General features: G+C 40.5%; 1 protein-coding gene across 1 annotated transcript; it reads left to right on the plus strand.

The window, feature by feature from the left end:
* Positions 1-1,032: 1,032 nt before the first annotated feature.
* Positions 1,033-22,504, plus strand: ago2 (argonaute RISC catalytic component 2). The gene is made up of 20 exons (XM_083982093.1): positions 1,033-1,257; positions 2,557-2,604; positions 3,768-3,948; positions 4,043-4,163; positions 4,313-4,494; positions 4,994-5,130; positions 5,222-5,356; positions 5,637-5,724; positions 5,830-5,977; positions 6,075-6,194; positions 7,770-7,892; positions 8,024-8,157; positions 8,779-8,963; positions 9,697-9,856; positions 10,035-10,125; positions 11,989-12,183; positions 12,292-12,426; positions 12,594-12,695; positions 12,817-13,016; positions 13,142-22,504. The coding sequence occupies exons 1-20, from the start codon at positions 1,239-1,241 to the stop codon at positions 13,248-13,250; spliced, it is 2,613 nt and encodes an 870-aa protein (XP_083838219.1). The 5' UTR covers positions 1,033-1,238; the 3' UTR covers positions 13,251-22,504.
* The last annotated feature ends 137 nt before the right edge of the window (positions 22,505-22,641 follow it).

The raw sequence follows: 22,641 nt of genomic DNA on the forward strand, positions 1-22,641 counted from the left end.
TGAACTGCTACAAAAAAGTGTTTGCAAGCTGTGATAAATACCAAAAAGTGATTCATAACTATTTAATACCAACTTCAGCAGACTTCCAAGCCTTTTGCATATGCCATTTTTTCCATGCTAAATTCATGACATAAACAGTAAAATTACATTTATATTTTAAAGTATTTTTATGTATGTATGCTGCAAACATAAAAAACTATACGTAGGCTGTTATATATTTCAAAATTAAAAATAAACAAAACATTGAATTTGCCCAGTGATAGTAATAAGAGATGCCTTTCTTATGACAACAGCTTCTCTCAGGTACCTTACCTTTTCCGCCAACCCGGAAATACATCCCCCGCCGGGTACACAAATTTCTTCCTGTGATGTCTTGCTTGTTGACAAGTTTTTACTGACTCGGGTTGTGCCTAACACCTGAATGTAGCCTGAAAATGTCGTAATACACGCGATACAGTGCCATATATACGTATTTCTAAACATATTTAATCGAGAAAAGTAGCGTTTCTGCGGTTCGCCGATTTGAATCGGGGTCAAAGCTGAAAGCGCGCAGCGTGCGTCTGACGTCACCAAAGAGTTCAAACCGCAAGATAGTGCCCCTCTTATTCACGTCCATAGACATATAACGGGTGTATTTTGAAGCGAAATAACAAAGTTAAACTCGTGTGCAACTTTTTGACATACGAATTCTGTCCTATAGATTTATATATGCCTATTTAATATGCCAGATAACTATATTTATGGTGTAAATATTTTATACAACACAAAACGTGATTTTTAATTTTTATTTCTGTTACCAGAGTGTAAAGCTTATCGGGTGTCACAAACGCTCAAATTGTGGCACTGGTTGGACATAACGACATATTCATAACGTTTATAAAGAATAAATATCAAACGAAAGTGTACCCCATTTGTGAAGGTTTAAGTTGCTTTAAAGGAAATGACCGAAGACGGAAGTAGATGGGCGGGAACCCTCTCGTTCTGCATGGGTCTTTGTCGTGCTATCGTTTCTCGGCTCCTGTTTTGTGTGTTGGGGGGATGGGGCCGCGCCGAGGATGAGAGACTCCAAATATTTACCACTTGGCTTACTAAATATCTTTATTTCTGATCTGGGCTCCCTTATTCTCTCTTATATATACTAATAGTTTTCGACCACGTATGAGTTTCGGTGGAATTTGGCCAAAATAAAGTGGAGTATCATCAATACGTCCACGACACACGCTTAAAAAGTCGACAAAATGTATTCCTCTACTGGAGGTAAGTGCCCGAGCTAACGTTAGCATCGGCTAACTGATGCGGCTATAGCAACGATGAACTAACTAGTTGTAACATTTTTATTCCACATCGCAGTGAGTCGTTGTGAAACGCAGGGTACATGTATGTGTCCTTTTAGCTAATTATAGATAAAGTCAACAAATCTGTTTGACCAAAAAAAGAAATCTAGTCCTAAGAGGAGGCTTTGGTAGTGGAGGTGAGCTTAGCTAGCGTGCAACAACAACGAGCTGCTGTTAGCCACGTTAGCTCACACGGTGCCTCCTCGTTTCACTAAGTTGTTGTTACTTTGCTCCTCGGTGTAATTTCACGAGGCGGGGTCGATTGGTGTACATTTTCCCAACAAACCACACGACAACAAACGCGCACCCTAGTTTTGCTGCGTATCCTTATTTAACACAAAGCTACAGAGATACAGCAATATTTAGCGGCCGACCATGCTATCTAATCTAATCACCAATCTTAGCTATGGTTTAAGCTAGCAGTATCCAATTTAAATGAGGTTTGGAAACGTGACATCGTTTCTTTGGCTACGATATAAATTCCCCGACGCCTTCAAATCAGTGTCGATGTAACGTTACAGTGTTAACACTTGACTTCATAACATTAAAGATGATTATGCAGATGATGAAGTTTGGCTGAGTTTAGCTACAGTAACAGTGTAAACAGCTGATTCCCATTGGACAAGCAGATAATGTTGGATATTGTAGCATCTGCTGTTTATATATGGTTTCCTGTTAATCATTGACTTTTTATCAAACAGAGTAAACACCATCAACACTGCATGGTGTGCCTGTCAAATATAGTAGTTGTTTTTAGGGATTGTTTTATGTGTTATGGGAGGCGTCTGCTCGTAGAGCTGAAATATAAATTGACATGTAGCATTAGCCTATTCCTAGGAGAAAGGGTGGTTATAGCACTGTTAAGATTGCCAGCTTGCACCATTGCCTCTGTGTGCACATTGATAAGAGTTTTGAAAAAGTCTCCCTTGATTGTGGAGGACAGCGCTGTGGAGGTGATAAGAGAGCAAGACCTGCTGAAATGAAGCAAGAGTTTGCCATGGGAAAGTACAAGTAAAGATGGTGTATGGTGTCTTGCTGCTAACTCCACAAAGAAATTTCTAATTTTAACTTGTTGAGAAATACTAAATGGAAAAAGTATTCTGTCCTTAAATAAGTGACCCAGATGTGCATCTTCACCACTTTATATGTTGAAGTACAGCATGTATCAGGCAATCAAGTGGATTTCTGAGTATTCATAACATGTCATTTTTGTCCTCTGTAGCAGCCGAGATGCTTGAGGGACCCCGTTCCTCTGGGTCATTAAGCTCTGGTAAGCATTTCCCGTATTTGGGCTATTAAGTTGATGAACTGGTCCAAAGAGTGGACCCGACAAATGGCAACATTATGTGAAATAGTTTTTTGTAAAGACATACTTCAAGCTTTAAAGTATATATTCATTCAAAGTGCATAAATTTGTTGGGAAAATTCAGAATAATAGAATTATCCAGGGAATGGGACATGGGTGATTTTGTCATAGGCCTAGAGGTGAGTTTCTGAAGAAGGTAATGTCGTTCTAGATGAGCAGTTTCCTCTAAATGCACCACATAATGTGCTCTGAATAGCAGTGGATGTACACACACCAAAGCCCATTCAACAATAAGACTAATAGTATATACTGGGTACCCCACTATATATTGTTAGGTTTTATGGGTATTAATGTGCTTGGTTGAAGCAGAGGCTGCGGCACAAAGATAAGGCACTGAAGGGAATGGAGAGTGTGCTCTGTCAGTCTGACTCGTATCTGAAGTTGCAGATATGGAGCTTCTTGGTTCAACATGTTGAACAAAAGCTTATTACATACTTCTCCGGTATAATATAAAAAAATGAAACCCCACAAAGTCCTTCAGGGTGTAAGGAGAACAGACTGGTTCCTATTTAAGAATATACTCATACACCTTATCAAGAGGTAACAGTTTGAGTTTTGCCATTCAACTCATAAACGCTAGATCGAATGTAGTCTATTACATTTGTGTGCAAATTGTTTTAGAGGTGTTCTTTCATCTTACTGTTACGTGCTGTTGTAATGAATTGACTACATACAGTATAGTATAGGCGTAGCTACTATTTTGTCTACCTCATTGTTATCAGTGAGTGAAGGCTAAATAACAGAAACGCCTCTCTTTGATATACAGTACAGTTCAACAGCACTACAATCTACATCCTGTAAAATGATTGTACAGTTGGATAATCTTTTTTTCAGCCCCCTGATTTGGCACATGATATTTTTGTTTACTAATTATTATGATTATAGAAAATCTTAATTGTTCACATGCAGTACTTTTTTAAATCTGAAAAACTGTTCCGTTTATAAATGTGAACATCCCTAATTTATCAGGTCTAGAAATATACTTAGATGTAAATGTTCTTGATCTGTAACCTGTGAAACTTATTATGCATTTTGTCTTCCTCCATCAACTTCTTTCAACCTTGCAGAACCCCCATCTTCTCCAGTGCCAGAATATGTGTTCAAGCCACCTTCACGGCCAGACTTTGGCACCATGGGCAGGACAATCAAGCTCCAGGCCAACTTCTTTGAGATGGAAATCCCCAAACTGGAGGTCTACCATTATGACATCGATATCAAGCCTGAGAAATGCCCCAGGAGGGTCAATCGGTATGCACACGTGTAGTTGATCTGGAGCCCCAATGAAAGATCGTTGGCGGTGTTCTGGTCATTGTTGCAACTTATTTGTTTATTTTGTTCCCAGTGAAATTGTGGAGCACATGGTCCAGCACTTTAAAACACAGATCTTCGGTGATCGAAAACCAGTGTATGATGGGAGGAAGAATCTCTATACTGCCATGCCCTTGCCCATAGGCAGAGACAAAGTGAGTATTATGTGGGACGACCTGCAACAATAAAATCTCCACCCAAAGACAAACGCATAAATCAAGAGTTAAAAATGTTCGACCGAAAACATCACAGCATTGTCACTGTAATAAGTCCCTTTTTATTTTCTTGTCCCTCTACCTCACAGGTGGAACTAGAGGTGACCATTCCTGGTGAAGGCAAGGACCGCAGCTTCAAAGTATCCATCAAGTGGGTGTCCTGCGTTAGTCTGCAAGCTCTGCACGAGGCACTATCAGGTCGGCTACCCAGCGTCCCCTTCGAGACCATCCAAGCCTTGGATGTGGTCATGAGACATTTGCCCTCTATGAGGTGAGACTTTGATTGTTGTATATTGATATATTCACGGGCGATAGGTTGCATTTACAATTAAAATAGTTGTTTTAGCACAAACAATATATCGTAGACATTTCGCAGACCACTCCTCTAAATCAGTCATGTGAGGTGCAGATGTATAGTCACAACTGATACAAATCCATTCAACTAAGTGAAAATCGTGTCATGCAATATGAGTAACCCAGTTGTATCCCAATAAAAAGAAGCCACATTCATTTTCTGCCCTGATTACAGCAATCAGGTCAGAAGGAATAAACCTAGCACAATAGAAAGGTGTTGTTTAACCTGTTTTTCATTTATGTGGTTTTCTGAGCACAACATGGTTCCACAACTAAAGGCAGAGATTGTTAGCATCACAAAGGATGCACCCTCTACCACAAATCCTAAACGTTTACTCGTCCTTCATTTGACTGGTTTGTTGAACTGCCTCCGTTTCCCTGAGCATGTTAATCAGGTTTCATGTTTTCTGTTACAGGTATACCCCGGTGGGCCGCTCTTTCTTTACTCCCTCTGAGGGATGTTCAAACCCCCTCGGCGGCGGCAGAGAAGTGTGGTTTGGTTTCCACCAGTCCGTCAGGCCTTCCCTCTGGAAAATGATGCTCAACATTGATGGTAATTTCGATGTTTCTTCTGCAAAAGGTTCATCAAAATAAGTCTGTCTTCTCTGTGAAGCTCACCTCTCTGTGCTTGGATCTGTTTGCAGTTTCGGCCACTGCATTCTACAAAGCCCAGCCTGTGATTGAGTTCATGTGTGAGGTCCTGGATTTCAAAAGCATTGAAGAACAACAGAAGCCCTTAACAGACTCTCAACGAGTGAAATTTACAAAAGAAATCAAAGGTAAGTAAAGCCCAGGAGCCCACGTGGCAACAAGTTGACAGAGATCGATTCGATTTTTCTTGGTGAAATGTATTTATATAAAAAAACTGGGAGCTGAGGCACAGTTTTAAAACAGACTCTTGATTGAACCAGTTAGTTTAAACTCCTTTGAGATGAATTGTGATTCTCAAGTCTTTATTGCTTCTCTGCTTTCTCCTTATGATTTATCACACGGTCATCGACAATTATTTTTCTTCTGGTTGTGTGATGTTTTTGAAATCTTTGTGATTCCTATAATCAGGTCTGAAGGTGGAGATCACTCACTGCGGGCAGATGAAGAGGAAGTACAGAGTGTGCAATGTGACCCGAAGACCTGCCAGCCACCAAACGTAACAATACTCTTCTCTCTCTGGGTTATGCTGTTGTTGAAGTAGTCGGCCATGACGTACAGTTTTAAATAAATGCAATTTATGATGTTGTATCCATTCCTTTAGGTTCCCCCTTCAACAGGAGAACGGCCAAACTATTGAATGCACGGTAGCACAGTACTTCAAAGACAAGTACAAGCTCATCCTGCGATACCCACACCTCCCATGTCTACAGGTGGGACAGGAGCAGAAGCACACCTACCTACCTCTGGAGGTAAGTCACCTGTGATTTGTCTGCTTACCAGTATCAGTTTCCCAGCGACCCAGCTTGTATTCTTTAAAACGTGTTTTGTTTTGCGTCTCCTCTCCAGGTGTGTAACATAGTGGCAGGACAGCGCTGCATCAAAAAGCTGACAGACAATCAGACATCCACTATGATCCGTGCTACAGCCAGGTCAGCACCAGACCGTCAGGATGAAATTAGTAAATTGGTGAGTAACCATGAGATAAATGTTTACAGAGCTGCACGCAAATGTTAGATGTGTCTGAAAACCGCCATGATCTCAAAGTTTAAACCTTGTCTAAACCTCGGCTTAGCTTGACACTGCTTCTGCAACGATATGACACAGTAAACACTGGAAGTGTTTGTTTACATTGGCCTGCTTCATGCCAGGATTCCTCTGTGATGTTTGTCCGACAGTCTTAGCTCAGTAGCAAACCATGTCAAAATGGACGGTGGTCAGAGCTGGAACCACCGTCCAAAAACGAAACAACAGACGCTTGTAACGCGGTTGTTGTTGTCTCCTGGCACATGACTGTCTACACCAGAGAACTTTGTAACACAAGCACATGACAGCTGCTCCTGCCAACAGATATTCTCACCAGCCAGTTGTCTGTGCTCATGGTGACTGCCATGAAACGGCCACGTACACAGTGGTCCAATATCATTCTAGTCAAGAAAAATGACATTAGAGGCTAGTCTCTGTGTGTGCTGCCAAGTTCTTTAGTTTGTAGTGTTGTGACGTTCACAAATGAACCGATTCTTGGCTTGTTAACATGAACAATGGGAACAACAACAACAATGCGAGCTGGGAACCACTCTTTTTTTCTTTTTTACATCAATTGAAGTCCTTGTTTTGCACAGCTGGTCTATTTTATTTCCTCAACGTGCGGCTACGCGGTCCTCCAACAGGTTAAAACTACATAGAACTGTCACGTCCTGGTCGCGTCACGTCCGTGCCTGGTGTAGCAGGAAAAAGACTCCGCTCCGCCCCGCTTGCGTATCGCGCCACGGCTGTTCCCAGTGTACTTCCCCTGTTACATGGGGAGGAGTGCAGACCAGCTGCACACCACAGTGCTTATTAGATATGCAAATGTAGCATGACACCACCTGAGTTGTGCGCGCTGCCTTCACGTGAGTGCTCCAGTAAAAAAAGAAAAAGCAGAGACACGCGCGTGCCCTTGCCTCGGAGAGCAGAGCAGCTGCAGCGGTCTTAATATTTACAATGAATCCAAAATCTAGTCCACACATATCAAATGAGGTTATTTCAAGATAATTCAAACTCTAACTAATTTTGTATTATTTTGTTCCAGATCTCACCCCATCATACCTCCCAGTGATTATTTCCAAGATAAAATGAGTTACCCCCAGGCTGGCTTCTTAAAACTTAAACTTAAATATAAAAATCAGTCAAATGAGGCAGATTTTTGAACGGCTCTTCGTAAGGAACGGCTCACCAAGATCCGGCTCCCCTCAGAGAGCCATAAATCCCATCTCTGTTTGACACTAAGCACAGGCTCAGTGGTGTTTGCCAATTAGCTACTTGAGTAGCGGTTTCACGATGCTAGTGAAAACTGACCTGCCCTCCTGTCCTGTCATTGTTCTCAGTTTATACTGTTTACACTGCTTCTAAATTCAAACACTGGTGTTGTTTTAGATGATTGTTTTTTGTTATAAATATGTACATGCAAATGCAAATATGTAAAAAAAAAAAAAAAAAGAAACATTTTAGCTCAAATGTTTGTACAGTTTGAAGGTTTTCAACTCATGTTTTTGTCTCTCTTAGATGAGAAGTGCCAACTTCAACACTGATCCTTACGTTCGTGAATTTGGGGTGATGGTGAGAGACGAGATGACGGAAGTGAACGGCCGTGTCCTGCAGGCACCTTCAATTCTGTATGGAGGCAGGGTATGTTCATTGTCAGCTAACATGTGTTGCTGGCATCTTTGATTCAATATATATATTTGTCCAGTACATAGCTGCAACTTCACATTTTGCACAGTGATCAACACTCATAAGGTTGCTGTTATGATTTTCAGAACAAAGCAATAGCCACGCCAATCCAAGGAGTGTGGGACATGAGGAACAAGCAGTTTCACACTGGCATCGAGATCAAAGTGTGGGCCATCGCCTGCTTTGCACCACAGAGACAATGCACTGAACTCCTGCTCAAGTAAGTGACATACAGAGATTGTACATACAGTATGTATCAATATCAATATCAATATCAAACCGAAAAAGACGCTTTAGCTTCTAGACATCGTCCAACCACACAAATTCAGTTTTTGGGTCTACCTTAATAAACAGTCTTTGTCTGACAGAGTCATAGAATGGACAGTGTAACACAAAATGCATTTTGTTCTCCACATCTTAAGTACAAATTCTATCCTCTTCCGCTATGCTTACATATCTGCCTGTCTCGATATGAAGACCAAGTGTACCGGCTCTAATTTGAGCACACAGGGACCTTTATTTGAAATTATGTACTCAACTGTATGCAGAGTATATTACAAGCTCAGACATGTTGCATGCCACATGTAGTATTTAGTTAAAGAGGAATTAAATCAGAAGAGTTTGAACCCTTGAGACATGGTGCGTATGGCTTTTGCAGGCAGTAAGGGATTATGTGTTTTGAATCCTTGACCTCCTCTTCATTTTTGCTCTGATGTGGCTCCATAACTTCAGTTTAAACGAGACTCGTGTTACATCTGATAGTTCAGATGTAAATGAAGAGAAACTGAACTTCTTAAACTTTCTGAACTGTGGGTTAAAACCTCTTCCCCATCCATTTCAGAGCATTCACAGATCAACTGAGGAAGATCTCTAGGGATGCAGGAATGCCCATCCAAGGTCAGCCTTGCTTCTGTAAGTACGCCCAGGGAGCAGACAGCGTGGAGCCCATGTTCAGGCACCTCAAGTACACCTACCAGGGCCTCCAGCTGGTGGTGGTCATCCTACCAGGAAAGACACCTGTATATGGTGAGGGATCCACGCACATTTTGTTGTTCTTGAATATGCTGTGTTTTCTTTCTCCAGAAATTAGGGATGTCAAGGACATTCGTTTTAAAAGCCAAGGCACTTTTAATGAGATTAAATTCAGACTGACAACTATGAAAATAAAGTACAAAGTAATGGACCATAGCCAACTTATCAATGTAAATGTTCCTGCTCATTCTTTAACGTTTTTCCAGCAGAGATACATGTTTTCTGTTTGAAACAAGATATACTTCACATGAACCTTGTGTGTGTAAAACCTGAATATAAATATAATTTGACAGAATAATACTACCAAGAAGACACAACTAGTGTTGTTGTTCAACCACTTTAAACAGAAGTGTAATACTAATTGACAAAAAAAACTCAAGTTGTTCATGTCTTAAACACTTTCCCAAATGAACAAGGATTTGTATTGTACTGAATAGAGTGTCGTATTTGTAGCTCTTACAGTTGTTCTAGGGAACAACTGTTGTGTAGTACAGTAGGGAACAACTGTAAGATGGTGGCTGCTTCAGTCGCTGCCTCTATTTTAGGAAATAACCATAGGGAAATAAGGACCAGATAAAGATGAATTTCTTTGTGACTCTCCCATTGGCTTCTCAACTCTGTCACTGAAACAACAATGGTCTTAAATCATACATTCATGGTCCTTAATTGCTGTGATTGGTGTGTTTCACTAACTGATATCTCCATGTTTTCCTGATGTGTGTTGTAGCTGAGGTGAAACGTGTTGGGGACACGGTGCTTGGCATGGCCACGCAGTGTGTACAGGTGAAGAACGTTCAGAAGACCACACCTCAGACTCTGTCCAACCTCTGTCTGAAGATCAACGTGAAGCTGGGCGGTGTCAATAATATCCTCCTCCCACAGGGCAGGTCAGTGGAATAACTTCTACAGCCTGATTGAAATCTCAACAGCAAACAGACGGGAGGCGGCCCTCAATACAAAAGCAGAACAACAATAACATGTTTTTGTTAATTTATTACCAAAAATGTCAGGAATGTTTTTTTTTGTGTGTGTCTAATCTCTGTCTGTACTGCGCATTTGTTCCAGGCCAATGGTGTTCCAGCAGCCAGTGATCTTCCTTGGCGCAGATGTGACTCATCCGCCTGCAGGAGATGGAAAAAAGCCTTCCATTGCTGCTGTAAGTAGCATCTCAGCACACAACACAAGATGAACAAACTAATTTAATGTGGTGTAATGTGAGCGCAAATAATGTAAGTTCACTCAATGTCCCAAAATCACAGAAAATCACCACAGATCTCTCTGCAGCTCTTTGTATCGTTTAATGGCCTGCACTTTATCTGTATGGTTGAGTCTCAGCTGCTCCCATCAGTCCCTGCAGGCAACAGCTTCCAGTAAAAATCTGCACTATGGTACTTTTACAGCAGGAGAATCATTTCCTCTTTATGATTCAAAAATGATTCATAAATTTGAAGAAAAATCAAATCATATATTCAGTAACATCCCACCCTCATAGTTGCCAGTAGATGCTCAGTGATTTTATTGTTTATTAGCAAAGATGCATGGCAAAGTCAGCCTGTTGAAATGAAATGAAAGAAATGAAAGCAAGCTCAGCTCTGCAACTTTTCCTCTGAATGCGACTCAACTAGCTCAACACAATTAAAGGTAGAGTCTGGAGTTTTGTTCGTTGCAGTTTGAAAACAAAACATTTCAACTGGGCCCCTCCTCTCGGGCTCAACTGTGTAGCCTCCTGCCCCTGACAGCCGCAGTTGTCAGGACCGCAGACACAGCCACCACCACACAGGACTAGAAGCCCATAGGTGACGATTAAGACGGATTTCATTTGTCTTAAGTCTAACGTTTATTTTTGGGCACAAAACTCCAGACCCAACCTTTGAGTAAATGAAACCATTCAAACAACGCAAACTACTTGTTTTCATTTCCCGCTTGCTGTTTAATGCCACACAAACAACTTGCTATACATTTGTATCCTGTGATATAACATGGGCAAGCTGGATGCGTGAGGCTGCGCCATATTCTCATGATGAAACTGTTTAAATGATTAAATGTTAGACTGACTTTATGTGCATGTCATAGGTGTGCTCCGTTACTCAAACAGTCACTACACCTCAGATCAATGTATTTGAAGTATATAGCGTTACATGGGTACTGTATGACCTGTAACCACAGTTTGCATTTTTTGAATTGTGCAGCCTAGGAAGGTACAGGCTAATGGTGCGTTCCAGGCAACCCGTAACTCGTGTTTTTCCGACCTGTTCCTATGGTTACCCGTTAGAACGTACAGTCAAACTCGTAACTTCCCACCTGTGAACTCGTACTAGATCGATCTACTCCCAGTTCCCAGTTTGTAACTTGTAACTTGCCTGGAACGCTACAAACTCGTAACTGGTGGCTTGAAGTCGTGACTTACGGGTTAAAAAGCCTGCCTGGAACGCACCATAAGTTCCTGACCTGTTAATGGAGAGCTAAAGGACACTGAGAGTTCAGCCCCTGAATATTTGACAGGTGGCCACAGTTAACATGACCTCTACACAGTCATCTTGAATTGAGAGTTGGTAACTTTAACACATTGAAAAAAGTGAAGAAAAGCTTGCACACTGCAAGGGCTCCTATAAATATAATTTAATAGTGACAACGTTTCGAGCTATTGCTCTTCCTCAGGTCATGACCCTAATAGTGACAACGTTTCGAGCTATTGCTCTTCCTCGGGTCATGACCTGGTCATGACCTGAGGACTATTAAATTATATTTATAGGAGCCCTTGCAGTGTGCAAGCTTTTCTTCACTTTTTTCAGTCTTGTTTTTTGGCTCTGCACCTGCACACAGTGTTGTCTATGGATGTACGTGCGTTTCTGCTACTTTGCCTTAACTTTAACACATTGGCCATAACAACCTCATAATCACAGGACATGGAGCATAACTGGGAGTAAGATGTCATCAAGAGAACATGGTCCGTGTACATGAAGTCCCTGAGTGACTCCTTCCATTTATCAAACAAATGATATTTGATTTTCCTCTGCAGGTTGTTGGTAGCATGGATGCTCACCCCAGCAGATACTGTGCCACAGTCCGGGTGCAGCAGCACCGTCAAGACATCATCCAGGACTTGGCCACCATGGTGAGAGAGCTCCTCATCCAGTTCTACAAGTCCACCCGCTTCAAGCCCACAAGGATCATCTACTACCGTGATGGCATCTCAGAGGGCCAGTTCAACCAGGTAAAAATCTGACAAGTTATTTTCAAGATGTACATATTTGTTTCATTTAATTTCTCTGCATTCCTTCAGCTTCTAATGAGAAACATTGTTTGACTCGAATGTGAGCAGGTTCTTCAGCACGAGCTGCTGGCGATCCGTGAGGCCTGCATCAAACTAGAGAAGGACTACCAGCCTGGTATCACCTTCGTTGTCGTACAGAAGAGACACCACACAAGACTGTTCTGCATGGACAGAAATGAGAGGGTCTGTACTGCATTATTGATGTGAATTTGAATTTTGTTTTATAAACCAACTTAAGTGTAAAATGAGAGGGAGTGCATGCACTAAAAGCTATACTCGCACATTAACACCAGACCAGCTCCTGCATGTGTTGCTCTATTATTTATTTATATATGTGGAACTTTCTGTAGGTCGGGAAGAGCGGCAACATCCCCGCAGGTACCACAGTGGACACCAAGATCACTCACCCATCAGAATTTGACTTCTACCTTTGCAGTCACGCTGGAATTCAGGTAATAACCGCAGACGGCATCAGCTGTAACTCAACCAGCAAGTTAAACAGGCCACATGAAGCGCTTTGCAGGCACAGTGAGCACTCGAGTAACACTTGTCATTCCTCTTCTCTCCTCGCAGGGCACCAGCAGGCCGTCTCACTACCACGTGCTCTGGGACGACAACCACTTCACTTCAGATGAATTGCAGGTTCTCACATACCAGCTGTGCCACACCTACGTGCGCTGCACCCGGTCAGTTTCCATCCCAGCACCAGCTTACTACGCCCACTTGGTGGCTTTCCGGGCTCGCTATCACTTGGTGGACAAAGAGCATGACAGGTAAGGACCTGAAGCCATTCGCCGTCTCCACGACCTCGTGTACACGTCATCCGATAAATTGAACCTTGTGAAATGTTATTGAACAGTTTTCAGTGATGGAATAAATAAATTTGTTGTGATTTCAGTGCTGAAGGAAGTCATACATCGGGCCAGAGCAATGGGCGTGACCACCAGGCCTTGGCCAAGGCTGTCCAGATCCACCAGGACACGCTGCGTACCATGTACTTTGCCTGAGAGCACACAACCCCAGGTTGGCGTGGGTGAGACCCTCTGATGGAACACACTACCCCCTGCTGTCTCGCTCTTCAGCGGTAGATGGCGTCACAGTGGTTTCACATCGTGATCTCCCTACTTAACAAACCTGTCAGTTACCCACAAGTCTACAATTGTACTTCAGCCCCTAACGCACCCCAAACCAAGCAAGCTATTAGACTAAGATGCAAAACAGTCCCTCTATCACGGGGATTGTGCTAGAAGAGGTTTTATTTACATGTTGTGTATTTGTGTGTGTTTGTATTTGTTGTAGGGAAACATGTTGCAAAGTCTGAGAGGGAAAGGAAAAGTTTGTACACTGATAGATGGAATCTACCATTTTTAAACTAGTGGGCAGTAACATTTTACATTGGGGTGGTTAATGATTTAGAACAAGGCTGTTCACCCTCCTTCTCCTGATTTTATTATTTCTTATGGTCTTGGTGCTTGAAGGGAGAATGAGACATCAAAAAATACGAGGGGCCCATTAACTGTTTATATGCCTAATGATTTGCTCCTCTGACAAACATTATTTATCAGCCAATCAAAGCAAAGTGCACTGACCAGAACGGGTACTTTAAACCAGGACAGAAGTACTTACTACATTGGGGCTTGTGTTTGATTTTCACATAGGGCACTATGTGATGAAAAAGTGCCATTCGAGACCACCTCTCTGTCGTCATTTCTATGTAAAACTATGAATTATTTGGCCCACATCTGCTGGGTTTTCAGTATTTGTCCTTGATTTACATTGGTGATCATTTTATGCCAAATCTGGTGACGGCTTACTAAAGGATCCTTTGCGTCAGATCTGTTATCAACCCTTGAACCAACAGTTTATTATAGATGGGAGGGTGGGCTTTTTATTGTTCCGATTTAAAAGAACAGCGATTTTACTCTCCTCTGCCTCACTTGTTACTCTGAACTGACAAAGATGCACCAGTCACCTAATCCCCCTGCAGACAAATAGCATATTGGGACTGGTTCCCAACAAGGACTCCTTTTTAATGTACTCTGAGCCGTGTTGATGAAAAACACATGATTTCAACATAGAAGGGAACTTGATAAAAATTCACCCTTGTTCCCTTCTGTTTTTTAAGTCTATTTTAATTTCAATCATCATTTTTTGTAAGAATATGCATGTAGCTGACTCATGTTTTAGACATTTAGGCATTTGCCACAATTGTTAATTTCTCCCTCTATTCATATTAACCCTACTTCTATTTTTTAAATGTATATAGCAGCAGAATAGTATTTTCTGCAGTGTCTTTTGTCAGAGCGATATTTGTGTGGTGTCTCGATATTCAGGCATTCGGTACATTGGAGTGAAAGCTGCAACATTTTAGAGTCGAACTGATTTGAAATTCCCTTAAAACAAAAAAAAAAGAAAAAGAAAAACCTCTTGAATTATAGTGTTTGCTCCATGAACTGGGAGCAGTCGTCGCACAACAGCTTGGGTTTTATGCAAATGACTTTTTGTGAGTCTTTCTACTATATATAGTAATGTTGGTAATAAGGTATATTTTGAATAAGCTTTCAGTGGAGGCTGCTGAAAATATTGTAAAGAATTTTTTTTAAATGACCGGCCCACGTGTAGTCTAAATTAACACTGTCTATTTGTATACAGATTTTAAATGCAGATATTCTCTTGCCTTCTAAGACTGTTACAGTCTTACTAATAATTCTAGACATTTCCTAACATCCCACCTAAGTTTTACTGCTCAGTTAAGCTGGCGAATGTTCATAGTCTTGATTGGAGGCGAGTAGTCTATATTTTCTAACTATGCATCATTTTTAGCCAAGAGATTTAACAGCGGGGTGTCTCACATGTATTTGGGTCATTTATAGAGGTAGATAATCAGGGCTTTTTTTTTTTGTTATTGTTGTTTTTTAGCATGTTGCATTTAGTAGCGTTTCTTAGTGCTTATCAGCATCTTCATGCCTTTCTACTGGGATGAAGTATTTATGTGGTCATTTGTAACATTGTAGATTTTATAGCCTATAAAATTGGGTGTATCCTTTGTAACACACAATCTTTCTTAGCCAAACAAGATTACAAACTTTTACAAAACATGGAAGCACAAACATCAACATCTTGATTCTAGGTGCTAGATGTTGTCACTGTAAACCACCTTAAATCCTCACTGGATTGGTCCGCAAAGCTTTTTACTCGTATGTGAAAAGACGCTTCATCAGTTTGAGGATCTTTTCTCTCCCTCTGACGACCTCTCTGTGTTAACCCTTTCAACTCGTTACCTGTAAAAGCAACTAGAAAATCCGACTGACTGTGTTTGTGGGGCATTCTGAAAATCACGTACTTGATATTTACTGTTATGATGTCAATATTGTTCTTATCGGTGCTGGTCTCACAACATGTAAATTTGGATGCACTTTTGATAGCAGAACGTTGGTATGACTTCTATAGATGTGTGTTCCTCAATCGAAGCAGGAGGCTCGGCCATATTGTGTGACACTGGTGTAATTGTATGGAAATGGCCGTGTGTTCTACCTCTTGTTACCTGTTTAAGTGTTATGGTAACATCACACTGCTGGCCATTTCTGTATAATTACCCCTGCTATCTGTTTAATTGGCATTGTTTGAGTCTTGCATTGACAGTAGAGGTTCTAAACGCTTGGTGTGCATGATGGTGAACGCGCTTTTCTTAGTTTATGTAGTTGTGTAGTGATTTTTTTCCCATAGTTTTACTCAGACTGATAAGAGAGAATGTGTTTTTAGTTTCGTTTTTTGTTTTTTTTCCTAATAGGAGTTTTGAGTGTTGAGCTGTACGACCAAATTCTTGAAGTGTGTTTGTATTCACACACACAGCTTTCCCTGTTTTCTTTCCTTTAATTCTATGCACCAATGAACTTTCGCTCGACACCTTGATTTTTTTTTTTTTTTTTTTTTGTCCCCACCTGTGCAACGTATGTTGGCAAATGCAAAGCCCACATCTGGTCTAATTGTATCCCAGTGGTGCTGTCAGTCAGACTGTTAATACAAGTTGCTTGAAAGCTGAAACAAACTAGAAAACAGCCCCCGTCTTAGGATCAGCTTGAAAGATAAGTGAAATCGATGTCAACAGATGTTTGTAAAACGTATGGCACAGCAAAGTAAATCTGATCAGGTAACTTTCACCACAGAACATTAATTGTCTCTGTATATCTCTGTAATTTAAACAAGTGTGACTGGATCAGAACATATTACTCATACGTGTCAGGTAAAGCCTGTCGTTGGCTCCGTACTAGAAAATGTAAATGTGCTTGTCTCCGCATCGTTCACTTCTTTGAATGTCCAGTCTTCAGACTGTCTCTCAAAGGGATGCCTGGGTATTTAGCGTTTTAGTTGGCGGTTTCTTGTTCTCCAAAAGACGCTCGCTATATTATATTTAAAGTGAAAAAGTTTAAATGAGCAACAAGATCAGGAACATTTGACTGCCTTTTGACAGGTGTCCTAAAGGAGCAACTCACTAAAATTCCAAACATCAAGGTGTCATTTTAGGAGATGTGTTTGTACTTGTTGTCACTGCTTCTTTGTGTTTTACATTACCTATACCAGCACCTTAAAATACCAGATCAGAATGGCATTGCTTTTCTTGGAGATGTAACTCAAACATTTGATGATGTTGTTTTTGCACTAAACATGAATGGACTTTGTAGCTGTTGCAGCATTAAGAGTATTTATCGGGTGGCAGAATGGCAGCCTCTTCTTTTTCTCTCTCTCTCTCCTTTTGTTTTTAGAAAGGAGCTGTCGGCATTGGTGGCTTTTCAAAATAAAAGACACACAGTCAACAGGCCTCTGAGCCTCAGTGTGCGCACTTGTCTAGCCAACCAGCATTCAGCATGTCGTCTTTCACAACAAAAAAAAACTCTCCCGATGCCCTTAAATGTTAATGAAAGAGTGAAACTTGTAGTTGCGTGGGTGGGTTGCCTTTGCATAGTGATGTGGGAGAAAGGTGCTTTATAAACCAACCGACTGGAGCTGAAGAGCCGAATAGCTGTGGATAATAAGATTTCTGTTTATCGCACTGCTCGTTGCAGACGTGATGCCAAAGTGCGGAAGGTTTTACATGGTCACAGTCCCCGTTCAAGACTGCAAACTGATCATACTGAAAATAAGGCCTCGTTGTGACACCACCACACTGTATACAATGCATATCCAAATTCAGAAGAGGCTTTTTTTCCCTTTTTAACAGAAATCTGCTTGATTATATTGAGCTAAAACAAGAATGTGTATGACACAAATACACCAGCCTAGATGATTGTGGCACTGCTCTCTCGGTAGAAATCGTGCTCAAGGTGCTTAGTAAGGCTTTCAAAACGCCTGCAGTGGAAACCATAATATTAATACAATTTTAGATTTGTTAATTAAATTCACACATTCGCTTGAGTTTGGCAGTTCTCCATCATCTTTTGTGGAGTGAACAAAACTGAGACAAAGCAGGTTCTAGAAATAGCTGATGTGTACAATTAAATAACATATCATAAGCTAAGTTAATTTTATTTTGAAGATAGCAGATTTTCTTCTATTATAGATGTTTAAAATTTAGGGTTGAAAAGGTAGTGGCTTTTTAATGGTCTTGGAATAATAAAAAAAAAAAAAGATTTCAATAGAAGCAACACCCTTTAGCTTATTCCAAACCATTACTCTCTGTACAGTAATGTCTCTCCTCTCTGCTTCTCATCCGTCTCTTGTAGAGAAACTATTGCTACATAAAGGAACCTCTTGTAGAGTCAAACCTATTTTCCTAGCTCCAAATAATAACAATGAATGTACTTAGAGCCTGCGTGGTTTGTAAAGTTGTATAGGCTATCCATCCAGTACATTTATACTCATGTTTGCTTCATGTGTACAGCCTTTTCTTCTCATTTTAGGTGTTTGTTTTTTTCCTCTTATTTATAGGCTTTAACAGTTGCAGAAAGTATTATGTTTCCTACTTTAATATTTCATTGACATAGATATTTGCCCACATCACAGCTGATATCATTAATCCTTTCACTGATTAGCATCAGATAAATGAGTCTACAGTTGTCTTTCTCTGGGTGTTGGCTACTGTAGTTCGAGGAGACATGATTTTTTTTTTCACACTGGTTGCAAAGAGTAGTCATTTTTTCAGTTCTGGTCATGCTTGTGAGCTGTGCTGTAACATAAGAGCTGTGTGTGTATATATGATGGTTGCTTTGGTGTGTGACGTTGTTTGCCGTTAGATTTTTGTCCTCTGCTTAAACCCTCGGTCTGATCTTTCTGTCCTAGCAGAGTTGTTCTGTAAAATCCTCCCATGAGTTTGACTCACTAACTCACTGGTGCAGTGCCACTTGGAAGCAATGAGGCTAAGGTTGTTTGAGTGTTGCTTCTGTTCCTTACTTTCAGTGATTGTATTATTACACAGCTGTGTGGTTTTTTCTCTCCCAGTTTTATAAATGACAGCTTCTGGTTTACATGGCACTCTGTTGGCTTCAGCAGGCATATGGGTCCTGTTCCTATTCATAGATGAACCTTTCTGAAGCATCACTTTGTCCAAGAAAGTGAGTCTCTGTCATGCCAATGTCCGCAGTTACCTGCAGCCATGTGACAATATAAGTTTGGCTATATTGTCGTTGTTTTTAACTACAAGTCTGAATCATCGAGTACACATTTGAATACAAACCTGAGGAAAGAGCCATCATCTCTCATGTCCACCACATGCGGCTACTTTGTGTTTTGGTTCTTTAGTGTCTTGTTGTTTTCTTCAGGCAGTCCCTCAGCAGCCACCTTGTTGTTTTGACTTTGGTCCTGACTTCAGCATTTGAATGACTATTGTATGGATCGCTGTGGAAGTTTGTTCAGGATCCCAGGAGGATGAATCATAACCAGTTTAGTTGATCCCCTGACTACTCCTCTACCGGCACCAGCAGATCAAAGTTTTTACTCATTCAGTGATATGGTACAAAAATCCAGGTCCAGACGATAAATATCCATTTAACAATTCTTTTACTTTCCACCTTGTGCCACCATCAAATCAAATTTTAATTTGCCCAACAGTTTGGTTTACGACCAAATGCTCGCCAAAGTACTAACATTCCTATCCACCTCAGATGTACTTACAGTGATGAATATCAAATGCTAGCATGCTAACACACTAAGTAGGTGAACATGGTAAAAGTCCACCCACTAAATATCAGCATGTTAGCTTTGTCGTAATAAGCATGTTAGCATGTTGATGTTGGCACAGTTTCACAGAGTCCCAAGCCCGGCTATGGACTCTTGTTTTGCATATTGAAACTCTGTGGCTGAATGTGACTCATTTAATTACTCAACGCTCTAAACTGCTGGTGGAGCTGGGAAACAGCCTCCGAACCAGCTAGAATGTGACGCAGCTGCATCCGGTGGACATTTGGGGTTTTACATGGGGCCATAGTAAATATGGCTTCAACAGAAGGTAACTGTTACTGAGCTTCACCAAACCAGTGGCATCCAGTTGATCTACACGCATCTAATCATGCAAGACTGGTGGGTATTTTTGTATTTTTTCAAAGCATTTCTAGTCTTCTGAATAACTTGGCTTTTTATTTACCAACTTGGAAAAAACTACCTCAGAACAGTGACAGGTGCTAGCTAATATTAGCCCTAATTTATAATAATGGTAACAAAATCAAAAATTGTAGTGACCAAACCAACACGAGCCAATATCACGTGAGAGCACTGTTCTTTTCTTGAACCTTAATAAATGGAAAACCAAGTAATCATGTATGACTGGTTGGTTGCTTTAGTTGGTTACACTTTATAGGGGACCAAATTTTTGTAATTGGGAGTCTCATTGTTTTCTGTAAGTCCTTCATTTTTCCAAAGATGGCAACAAAAATAGCCCAGCGCAATCTAGGACTCATTCTTGTGGTAATTAATAATAAACTGTGGTCATGACCGGACCATATATTGACAAATGTGCCGTCGTAATTACCATCCACTATGAGTGTGTGTTCGTATTCCAGCAAAGTTTTGATGGTATTGAAAAATGTCTGTAGTGGCAGTGCAGGTGTTTTTGGAAAGATGTATGTACAGCAATAATGTCAGAGGGTGAGTTGTGGATTACTGGCAATCACTTGTTCTTTTATACACCAGTCTATACTCTTTACAAAGGTCAAGGCAACTCTCAACAACCATCGTAGACTTTAAGAGTTAGTAGGACAATACTCAAGCAAATGGGTAGATAAACATATAGAACCAGCTTTTCTGTTTCTGTTTTACCAGAATGTGGAAATATTAGGGTTTCATACTGGATAGAGCCACTCCATGAGATCAAATGCCTACATTTCTCTGCCGTGTTGTTATCCCAGTACTGCAATAAAATCAGGGTGGATGTCCCTGTCTCTTACTCAGTTCATTTCCGCTTTTCCTATGATTAGCCAGACTCGATGCCGTTTTTCGTTTAAGGGTTTAAGATATGGTTTTGCATGCGACAATTTACAAAGGGAATACACACATTTGAACAGACTTTACATTGTATCGAGCCATTGTAAACTTCAACAAAAGGTACATATGAGGTTGTGTGGCAATTAATTCTTGTCATTTAGTCTAAACTGAATACATCCGGTGTGTTTGTAGTCGATTTATGTGTGCCTTTTGTGGGATATCTCTCCTTTCCATCAGCCCCGACTTTGGGTTTCTGAGTCCTTTCAAACATAGAGGTTTTACAAAATCTGCTGCACCACATAGGAAAAAAAAAATCTTAATTATCATGCAACCTTGCGTGTAGATGCTGCATAGAACGATCAGTATTTGTGTTTTGCACTTTCAAAGCAGTCTCAAGACAAAAAAAAGCCCACGTGAGGTCGGGCAGAAAGTAAAAAGAAATGACGAGGTATTTTATGCTATCAATAGGAATTATAAGGAATAATATGACTTTGAAGAGCTTTTCTAAAAAGGTTGATATATCTATATATATTCATGAAGTACCTCATAAGCCTGATATATGCTGCATTGACTTTTTTCTTTAGTGTACTTCATATTGTCCAATAAAAATTTTAATTTTTCCCCTTTGGGAGGGTTGAAGGTCACTACAGGCTGTGCAAATGCCACATCCAGTTAATCTGATAGTCTGTTGTAACACAGGAGTACATTGTTCCTTGTGGCCAAATGAGAATGTGTCATTTATGCAATTTATATCTGCATCTCATCAGAATATTTCTAAGCTGTAGCCACATCGTTTTTTTGTTTAGTTTTTTTTTTCTGTCTTTTTGTTTTTGCATATTCTCCATGTCTGTGTAGCCAAAAAAAAAAGATATTGGGTTCAGTTGACAAAGAGTTGATGTGCGTTGAGCATCCTGTGAGGCCCTGAGGTATAAAATGACTGTTGACTCAGGTATTGCCGTGAAAGGGCTGTATCTGTTTACTGTGTCCCTGTCCCAAACCCCCCCCACCCTCCACACCTTTGTCTTAAAGTAGCCTTAGTTCTAGTGAGGTTCCTATTTGGCCTTAAACGTTGGAACAAATTATGCACTACACTTTGACAGACTTGACAGAGCTTGATTCCTGTTCAGACACATTTTTTTTTAAAAGTTTGTGTCGCATCATTGCCATGTTATCTACCTCCTATGAATGTAGGGGCTGTCCTGGAGTTGTAATCGACTGCAAAACCTTTGATTTTCTTGCTCATTTCAGAAAAAAACGACAATCATCTGTAGATTTTTGACAAAATATATAATACATCCCTCATCCACTCATTCATTCTTGCTTAGAATTAATTCCAGGACACTCCATTGTTCTCAATGCTTTTTTCCCTTCATTGGCCATTTTCATTTTATACCTTGTGTGATTTTTCATTGTAAGCCATGATGGAGAAGCAAAGTGACCAAAGTCTCTTGGCAAAGGCAGCCTTGCACAGCCGTGTGAATTCAAACCTCCCTTCATTTGTGTCATTTTGAGCTCAGTTTTGAGTTGTTTATTCTCTCTCTCTTTTTATTTCTTTCTCTCTCTCTTCTCTCTCTCTCTCTCTCCTTTCTCTCTCTCTCTTTTTTTCTCTCTCTCCTCCCTTATTTAAACCACGACATGCCAAAACTGAATTTGCTGTCATTCCTGTTCTGGTGAGGGTCTTCATGTTGCTGATTTAATTTGTTCACATCCACTGCTAAGCTCCTTGTTCTTGTTGTTGTAAAGTTGTAAGCTTTTGATTTCTATTTTACATTTCCTTATTTTTGTTAACAATTATGCTTACAGAACACAAGATATGCTGTAAACCCTGTTAGGACATAATGTGAATACGTATCACTTAATATAGTTCACTCTTTGGCTTGACTGTAAGTTGCATTAATTAATAAAAATGTTGAAAAGGTCCTCTTGTCTAATTTATTTATTTTTTGTTTATATGTAATTTGTTTAATAATGTCAAAGACAGCTAGC

The sequence above is a fragment of the Trachurus trachurus genome (genome assembly GCF_905171665.1).
Source record: "Trachurus trachurus genome assembly, chromosome: 11".
NCBI lineage: Eukaryota > Metazoa > Chordata > Actinopteri > Carangiformes > Carangidae > Trachurus > Trachurus trachurus.

Bases quoted from the DNA above. Each gene is read 5' to 3' on its own strand.
- ago2 (XM_083982093.1), top strand. The intron at 2,605-3,767 runs GTAAGCATTTCC...TCAACCTTGCAG, and splicing joins CTCTGGGTCATTAAGCTCTG to AACCCCCATCTTCTCCAGTG. The intron at 10,126-11,988 runs GTAAGTAGCATC...TTTCCTCTGCAG, and splicing joins AAAAGCCTTCCATTGCTGCT to GTTGTTGGTAGCATGGATGC.